This window comes from Saimiri boliviensis, chromosome 4 (assembly GCF_048565385.1).
Source record: "Saimiri boliviensis isolate mSaiBol1 chromosome 4, mSaiBol1.pri, whole genome shotgun sequence".
Taxonomy (NCBI): domain Eukaryota; kingdom Metazoa; phylum Chordata; class Mammalia; order Primates; family Cebidae; genus Saimiri; species Saimiri boliviensis.
Window position 1 is genome coordinate 19,220,719 of NC_133452.1, and position 9,483 is coordinate 19,230,201.

At 48.8% G+C, this 9,483-nt stretch overlaps 1 protein-coding gene across 2 annotated transcripts in view; it reads right to left on the reverse strand.

Annotated features, from left to right (window-relative positions):
* MTHFD1L (methylenetetrahydrofolate dehydrogenase (NADP+ dependent) 1 like) overlaps positions 1–803 on the reverse strand; it is a 241,037-nt gene extending 240,234 nt beyond the window's left edge. The window contains exon 1 of one of the 2 annotated variants that reach the window (XM_039467586.2): positions 359–803. In XM_039467586.2, coding sequence (XP_039323520.1) covers positions 359–585 — 227 coding nt within the window. In that variant the 5' untranslated portion in view covers positions 586–803. The remainder of the gene's footprint in view (positions 1–358) is intronic. The other variant, XM_039467584.2, reaches the window with a different exon arrangement.
* Positions 804–9,483: the final 8,680 nt, after the last annotated feature.

The window sequence follows — 9,483 nt, forward strand, 5'->3', positions numbered from 1 at the left end:
GCCCCATCCCCTGGCTTCCGCCCCAGCCGCGCCGTCCCTCTACCGTAAGGGTAGCGCCCGCGCAATTGCATCAGAGCCGGCGGCGGGCGGCGCACGTGGAGCCGGGCGTGCAATCCGTGCGGCTTGGCACCCATCGAGGACGCCCACGCCCACGCCTGCCTGCATTCCGGGCCCGGTCGGGTCCTGGATCCCCAGTTACGCGCCAGCGCGCCCGGCCGCAGTCCCCGATCCAGCGCTTCCCAACACACAGCCCAGAGCCCCTAACGAGTTGGCACCAAGCACTCGCAGCCCCGCGTCCCGTTCCCCACCGCGGCTCCGGGCGCCCCGCCCCTAGGCCGGGGCAGGACCCGACACTCACCTGACGATCGAGTCTCGCATCGCCGGCGTCCGGCCGCCCGGGCTGCAGCTGCTCGGGGCCTGGCCGTTCTGCAGCCGCCGCTGCCCGAGCAGGCCCTCCCCGCCACCGCTGCCCCCTCCGCCGCCGCCGCTGCTGGCGCGACAGGGCACACGGAGGCGGCGTGGCGGGCCCGGAGGCTGCAGCGGGCGGCGGAGCTGGCGCCAGACGAGCAGCAGGCGCTTGCCCATGGCGCGGGGCGGCGGGTCCTCCTGGGATGCGGAGCTGCGGCGGCTGGGCGCGTGCCAGGCGAGCCGGCGGGCGGCGGGAAGGACCTGGCGCTTCCTCCTCGCCTGCAGGGGCCCCTAGGGGGCACTGCACCCGGCGGCGGCGACGTGCGGAGGGCGGGGGCCTGCGGGACGCCGGGCGGCTCGGAGGAGCGGCTGGGAGGTCACCGGCCGGCTTCGGGCACTTTCGTCTGTTCAGCGGTACCAGACAGAGGGTGGGGCGCGGGGTGGGGCGCGGGGTGGGGCTCAGACCTTTCCCTGAGACTCTGCCTCTCCCGCTTCGTCCTTTAAGGTGACTCTTGGTCCTCAGGGCGCCAAGTTTAGACCGGAGGGCTTAGGATTGCTGTGCTGGAGACGGCCTGAGAGTAAGAGGCTTTGTAACTTTAGGCAGGGCGCCTAATCCCGCTGAGCCCGCGCGCCTTCGTCAGTACAACACAGAGAACAACACTCTTCTTAAAATCTTAAAAGAATTTTATATTCCTGATAGGTTCCAGGGACCCCTCCAGGGGACCCACATCCACAGATGCTCAAGTCCTTCGTTTAAAAAAAAAAGTATGTACATGCCGGAAGTGGTGGCTCACGCCTCTAATCCCAGCACTTTGGGAGGCTGAGGCGGTTGGATCACCTGAAGTAAGGAATTCAAGGCCAGCCTGGCCAACATGGTGAAACCCCGTCTCCACTAAAAACACAAAAATTAGCTGGGCTTGGTGGTGCACACCTGTATTCCTAGCTACTTGAGAGGCTGAGGCAGGAGAATTGCTTGAATCTGGGAGGGGGAGGCTGCAGTGAGCTGAGATCCTGCCACTGCACTCCAGCCTGGGCAACAGAGCGAGACTCTGTCTCAAAAAACAAACAAACAAAAGAAAGTAGGGCCTTTTTGTTGTTATTGTTGTTATATTTGTACAGCTGTTTTTATGACAGCATTGTTTGCAATAGCCAAAAGGTAGAAGCAAGTCAAGTGATCAGTGGGTGAATGGGTAAATAAAATGTGGTATATACAGACAAGAGAATATTACTCAGCCTTAAAAGGGAGGAAATTCTGACACATGCTACAATATGAATAAAGCTCGAGACACAAAAAGATGAATTCTCTGTGATTCCATTGATGCGAGGTTCCTAGAGCAAAGTCCCAGAGACAGAAGGAGGAATGGGCCATAGGAGGGAGCAGGAAGTAACTGTTTAATGGATACAGAGTTTTTGTTTTGATAGATGGAAAGAGTTCTGGAGATGGATGGTGGTGATGGTTGCACAATAATGTGAATGTACTTGATGTCACTTGACTATATATATATGTGTGTGTGTGTATATACACACACACACACACAGAGGGGGAGAGAGAGAGAGAGAGAGAGAGAGAGAGAGAGAGAGAGAGAGAGAGAGTTTCACTCTGTTGCCAGGCGCCAGGCTGGAGTGCAGTGGTGCGATTTCCGCTCACTGCAACCTCCGCCTCCTGGGTTCAAGCAATTTTCCTGCCTCAGCCTCCCGAGTAGCTGGGACTACAGGCACGCACCACCACACCCAGATAATTTTTGTATTTTAGTGGAGACAGGGTTTCACTATGTTGGCCAGGGTGGTCTCCATCTCTTGACCTCGTGACCCACACACCTCGGCCTCCCAAAGTGCTGGGATTACAGGCATGAACTACCACGCCCGGCCTAGAGTTAGTTTAAGAAATAAATGAATTGGCCAGGTGTGGTGGCTCATGCCTGTAATTCCAGCCCTTTGGGAGGCTGAAGCAGGTGGATCACCTGATGTTGGGAGTTTGAGACCAGCCTGACCAACATGGAGAAACCCTGTCTCTGCTAAAAATACAAAATTAGCTGGGCATGGTGGCGCATGCCTGCAACCCCAGTTACTGGGGAGGCTGAGGCAGGAAAATCTCTTGAACCTGGGAGGCAGAGGTTTTGGTGGGCCATGACTGCACCATTGCACTCCAGCCTAGGCAACAAGAGTGAAACTCCACCTCAAAAAAAAAAAAGAAATGAATTGTAGGAACTGGTTATTAAAATATAGGGATGGAGAGGAGTTCAATATGGAACTTAAAGTGATCCAGAGCACACAGAGAAAAGATATGGGAAGAATAGCAGCAGTGAGAAGGTGAGTCAGGAGAGAGAACACAGAGTGGAAGCCTAGCCAGGAAGAATGGTCAGAAGAGCAGCAACCCGGGGTAACAGTGGTGAAAATGCCAGAGACAGACCCAGCAAATACTGGAAGGCTACAGATGTAGACAGGTCACGTGGATAAAACAAGGGCCAATATAGTTTGCACTTCCATGGGAGTTTGTTCTGTGAACGGATTGTATATACACAGCAACCTCCAAATGCAGAAGGAGCCTAGAAACCAAAGGAGACAGAGAAATCCAATTTGTGGGCCATGTGCTGTGGCTCACGCCTGTAATCCCAGCACTTTGGGAGGCCAGGGCAGGAGGATCACCTGAGGTCAGGAGTTCGAGACCAGCCTGGCCAACAGGGCGAAACTCTGTCTCTACTAAAAAAATAAATAAATAACAAAAATTAGCCAGGCGTGGTGGCAGGTCCCTGTAATCCCAGCTACTCAGGAGGCTGAGGCAGGAGAATCGCTTGAACCTGGAAGGCTGAGGTTGCAATGAACAGAGATCATGCTACTGCACTCCAGCCTGGGGAATAGAGTGAGATTCTGCCTCCGGGGAAAAAAAAAAAAAAAAAAAGAAATCCAATTTGTAGGTTTTGCATGATTTATTAGGGGAACTTACAAACAGAAACGTCCTTAGAGGCTACAAGATAGGTAGATCTCTCTGCCACAAGCCTGTAGACCCAGGACTTATATCTTGAGGAAAAATACACGTGAAGGAATGTGAAGGTGGCTACCAGCATCACAGCCTATGATTTCTGCAACAGCCTCCAGGGTTGTTTTGAAGGAAACTTAACGGTGAATGGGTGTTTCTACACAAACTAGACATTCTGGAGGCATTCCCAGACTCGGGGTTAGTCAGTGGATTGGCATTTAAAATAAAGTCACTTTTGTCCCCACCAAGAGTTCTCCTCTTCAATGAAAGAGGAAGTTTTAGTCTCCCAGGAAGGACCACCTGAGCCATGAGTGGTTTGCTGGGCTTGGGGAGCAGCTCTGGTTTGATGCAGCTTTTTCCGAAGCTCCCAGGGAGTGTGACCTGGACCTGGTCTGATTGTTTAGGCTGGAAAGCATGGCTCCAGAAGGTGCAAGCCTGGTCCCTGGGAGTATGGGTAGTATACACACCAAAAATGCTCAGCAAAATCCGTCTTATTACAAATACCAACCAGTGTATGGTTCTGCTGATGAGGCATGCATGGAGACATTTGTTAGGTAAATCTTTTATTTTTTTTTTTATTATTTTTTTTTTTTAGGTTTTTTTTTTTGTGACAAAGTTTCGCTCTTCTTGCCCAGGCTGGAGTGCAGTGGTGCAGTGGCACGATCTCAGCTCACTGCAACCTCTGCCTCCCAGGTTCAAGCGATTCTCCTGCCTCAGCCTCCCTAGTAGCTGGTAGGGATTACAGACATGCACCACCATACCTGGCTAATTTTGTATTTTTAGTAGAGACAGGGTTTCTCCATGTTGGTCAGGCTGGTCTTGAACTCTTGACCTCAGGTGATCCGCCCACCCCGAGTGCTGGGATTACAGACATGAGCCACCTCACTGGGCTACATAAATCTTTAACTGCAGCTAAATTTATTCTCTTAGAATAAATTCCCAGAAGTCTAAGTACTGGCTCAAAGAGGATGAATTTTTAATGTTACCGATTCATATTGTTAAATTCATTTATGATATTTTATACCAATGTATATTCTCATTCAGTTGGGATTAACAGTCTTTCTCCATCCTTAATCATATTAGGTAAAAATTTTTTTTTAATTTGTAAGTCACAAAATTAGCATTGAGACCATTCTTTATAGGTCTGCTGATTTTGTATTTCTTCATGTCTTGTATTTTTCCCTTACTCCAGACGATCAATTCAAGGACATTTATAGAGCATGCAGCCTTGGAAGATAAAATAGTGTCCCCCCCTTAGGGCAGAAGGCAGATTTGTTAGCCTCCATAGAATAAAGATAATGTCTCCTTCCAGGGGCAAAGATTGGGCAGATTTGCTTCTTTTTTTTTTTTTCTTTTTTTGAGACAGTCTCACTCTGTGGACCAGCCTGGAGTGCAGTGATGCAATCTCTGCTCACTGCAACCTTGGCCTCCCGGGTTCAAGCAATTCTCTTGCCACAGCCTTTAAGTAGCTGGAATTACAGGCATACAACAGCACGCCCAGCTAATTTTTTGTATTTTTAGTTGAGACAGGTTTTCACCATGTTAGCCAGGATGGTCTCAGTCTCCTGACCTTGTATCCGCCTGCCTCGGCCTCCCAAAGTGCTGGGATTACAGGTGTGAGCCACCATGCTGGCCACTGGTAGCTTCTTTAAGATTGGGGATTTCTGAGCTCGGAGTCTTCTGCTGTGGAATGAACTACTGTGTGTACAACAATCCCTTGGGCTGCTCTGAGACTAGAGGAGCAAGGGGAAGCAACGCAAATATAAAGCTCCTGCTGCTGGCTGTGCTGGAATCATGCCCTTTGTCTCTTACCCAGGAGTCTCGTGTCTTCTGCCAGTGTTCCCGAAACTAAGGCAAGCTACCTTGTTAGCTCGCAAGCTGGGTAAAATCTCGCAGTTCTTGGCAATCATTTCTGAGCTGGGTTTTGAGGACTCAGCAGGTTTCCCTTTGGGTAGTAGAGGAAGGGTATTGCAGGCAGAGGGAGCAGCTCCTATTAATATAAAGGCAGAGACAGATTGTGGAGGTCTTAGTGGAGGATTTTTGCTTTTCATTTAAGATGAAGTCTCACTTTGTTGCCCAAGATAGAGTGCACTGGTGTGATCTCGGCTCACTGCAACCTCCGCCTCCTGGGTTCAAGAGATTCTCCTGCCTCAGCCTCCTGAGTAGCTGGGATTACCGACGTGTATCACCAAGCCTGGCTAATTTTTGTATTTTTAGTAGAGATGGTTTTTCACCATGTTGGCCAGGCTGGTCTCAAACTCCTGACCTCAAGTGATCTTCCTGCCTCTGCCCCATAATATGCTGGGATTACAGGTGTGAGCCACAGTGCCCGACCCTGGAGGATTTTATTCTGTGTTAAAAACAGAATAAAAGACAGGAAGTGGGGAAGACAGTGGCAAGATAACCAGTTAGAATGCTGTTATGGTAGTCCAGAAAAGACTGCAAACTAGAGGAGGAGCTTCTTACGAATAAAATAGTCCTACATGGGGAAAAATGTCATCAGTTTTGGATAACTCAGGAAGAGATGTCCTGCAGGAAAAAATCTTCAATCCTCCTGGCACTCAAGAGGGGAGTTTGAGCCTGGAGATGGTGTTTTAAAACACCGAGTCAATACACCAGTGAATTCAGGTGAGTTCGTAAAATTAAAGGAAAACGGAGTGTAGACGATTTGGTATCACAAACCTGAAGCCTCTGGAGGCTTCTAGAGGACAGGCAGATAATATAGTATTAACTAGTGAAGTGGACCAGGTATAAAACTTCCCCCAAAGCAGCAATACTGTGTGTTCTACAGACTTTTGTGACAAACGTTTATTTTACCTTGAGGAGAGATTTCTTATTTTCTACCTGAAGCATCTGTATTCACATGTACCATGGTTGCTTTAAATTTGTTGAGCACCAAGGAACCAATTCCCCCAAAGGTCAAAACAAGTGTCTACCTTTACGGTGACTTTGACCGTTTTTGTTTTTGTTTTTTTTTGAGATGGAGTTTCACGCTTGTTGCCCAGGCTAGAGTGCAATAGCACAATCTCAGCTCACTGCAACCTCCACCTCCTGGGTTCCAGCGATTCTCCTGCCTCAGCCTCCCAAGTAGCTGGAACTACAGATGCCCACTGCCACACCTGGCTAATTTTTATATTTTTAGTAGAGATGCGGTTTCGCCACGTTGGCCAGGCTAGTCTTGAATTCCCGACCTCAAGTGATCTCCCCGCCTCGGCCTCCCAGAGTGCTGGGATTACAGGCATGAGCCACCGTGCCCAGCCGTCTTTCACTTTAGATCCCCTCCTTAGATCTCACAGCATTGATCTTACCAGAATTCAGGTCCAAACGGACCACATCTCTTTTTTAAGAGGTGAAAATTTCGATTTTATGCTTAAGCTTTTTAAAAATTCTGCAAGCCTAGGGCTGGGTGTGGTGGTTTATGCCTATAATCTCAGCACTTTGGGAGGCCGAGGGGAGTGATCACTTGAGCCCAGGAGTTCAAGACCAGCCTGGGCAACATAGTGAACCTCTGTTTCTACTAAAAATACAAAAATTAGCAAGGTGTAGTGGCATGTGCCTGTAGTCTCAGCTACTTGGGAAGCTGAGGCAGGAGAATCACTTGAGCCCAGAAGGTGAAGGCTTCAGTGAGCTAAGATCATGCCACTGCACTCCAGCCTGGGCAACAGAGTGAGACTGTCTCCAATCAATCAATCAATCAATCAACAAATAAGTAAATAAATAAATAAATTTGCACAAGCCAGATTCAGCCCCTGGGCCAGCAGTTTGCAGCCTCTGATTTAACCGTGGTCAAGTAGAAGGAATCTGCTTACCCCATGGTCTTGATTTTTCCATAAGAACTATGTGGAGAGGCATACATTTCTGTGTAAACAGGAGTGCAAACTGAGGGCTTGTATTTATTTGCCCCTTAGAGCAGATGATTTCATCACCATCCAAGCCCTGTGGTTTTACACTGAGCTGAACAAACATGGTTTTGGAACTAATGAGGTAGAACTGCCTGCTTGTCTTTCTTTCCTATCGTATGATTCATGTGAATAAACCATTGTCAGGAAAATAAAAATTTTTTTTCTTTTTTGTTTTGAGATGGAGTTTCACTCTTGTTGCCCAGGCTGGAGAGCAATGGCTCGATCTCGGCTCACTGTAGTCTCCGCCTCCCAGGTTCAAGTGATTCTCCTGCCTCAGCTTTCCAAGTAGCTGAGACTATATGTGTCCTGCACCACATCTAACTAATTTTGTATTTTTACTAGAGATGGGGTTTCTCCATGTTGGTCAGGCTGCTCTCTAACTCCCAACCTTAGGTGATCCGCCTGCCTCGGCCTCCAGAAGTGCTGGGATTACAGGCATGAGCCACCACGCCCTGTTGGGTACCAGCCCCAAACCTGTACGTGGGTGCCCTTAGTCCCAGTGGTAACGAGGGATTAAGAAAAGGAAATAGAGACACAAGAGTAGAAGTTACAGCATGGGTCCAGGGGACCAATGCAAGCGTGGGAACCAGGTTGGCCCAGAGCTCTGGACTCCAAACACTTTTTTTTTTTTTTTTTTTTTTTTTGAGACGGAGTTTCGCTCTTGTTACCCAGGCTGGAATGCAATGGTGCGATCTCGGCTTACCACAACCTCCGCCTCTTGGGTTCAGGCAATTCTCCTGCCTCAGCCTCCTGAGTAGCTGGGATTACAGGTACGCACCACCATGCCCAGCTAATTTTTTGTATTTTTTAGTAGAGACGGGGTTTCACCATGTTGACCAGGATGGTCTTGATCTCTTGACCTCGTGATCCACCCGCCTCGGCCTCCCAAAGTGCTGGGATTACAGGCTTGAGCCACCGTGCTCAGCCTCCAAACACTTTTATCATGTGCATAATCTCATTGGTGTTACCGAAGGGAGAGTGAAGGGTTAGGAAATATAGCTGGAGGGAGAGCACTTGGGATCCTTCTGAGACAGGCTAAACTAGTACTCTGAGTTTATCACCGATTGTTATCAGGGTGCTGCTGTATCAGGAGTATAAAGGATGAGGAGTTACCGGGTCTGACCACACGCAGTGCGTCCAGGGGCTTTTATCTCCCAAGCATTGAGGTCATAGAGCAATTAAAATCACTCCATATTTCGAGAACCAAGGCAGAGCCTGCGGCGTTCCATGATCTCTGCCCTGCAAGGCTTTTCTCCTAGCCAGCTTCCATCTGCAAAGACCCTCGTGGATTTAGTGAGCAGAGGTCGCCTCCCGTCTCGGAGATCTTTTCGTAAGCCCTCTTTTTTTTTTTTTTTTTAATTGCATTTTAGGTTTTGGGGTACATGTGATGAACATGCAAGATTGTTGCATAGGTACACACATGGCAGTGTGCTTTGCTGCCTTCCGTCCCCTCACCTGTATCTGTCATTTCTCCCCATGCTATCTCTTCCCACCTCCCCACTCCCCCGCCCCTCCCCCATTTCCCCCCAACGGACCCCAGTGTGTAGTGCTCCCCTCCCTGTGTCCATGTGTTCTCATTGTTCAACACCCGCCTATGAGTGAGAATATACGGTGTTTGATTTTCTGCTCTTGTGTCAGTTTGCTGAGAATGATGGTTTCCAGGTTCATCCATGTCCCTACAAAGGACGTGAACTCATCGTTTTTGATGGCTGAATAGTATTCCATGGTGTATATGTACCACATTTTTCCTATCCAGTCTATCATCGTTGGGCCAAAATTAACTCCAGATGGATTAAAGACTTAAACATCAGACCTAATACCATAAAAACCTTAGAAGAAAATCTAGGCAAAACCATTCAGGACATAGGTGTAGGCAAGGACTTCATGACCAAAAAGCCAAAAGCAATGGCAACAAAAGCCAAACTAGACAAATGGGACCTAATCAAACTCCACAGCTTCTGCACGGCAAAAGAAAGAGTCAGTAGAGTGAATCGGCAACCAACAGAATGGGAAAAAGTTTTTGCAGTCTACCCATCTGACAAGGGGCTGATATCCAGAATTTACAAAGGACTAAAGCAGATCTACAAGAAAAAAACAAACAAGCCCATTCAAAAATGGGCAAAGGATATGAACAGATACTTTACAAAAGAAGACATACAGGAGGCCAACAAACATATGAAAAAATGCTCATCATCA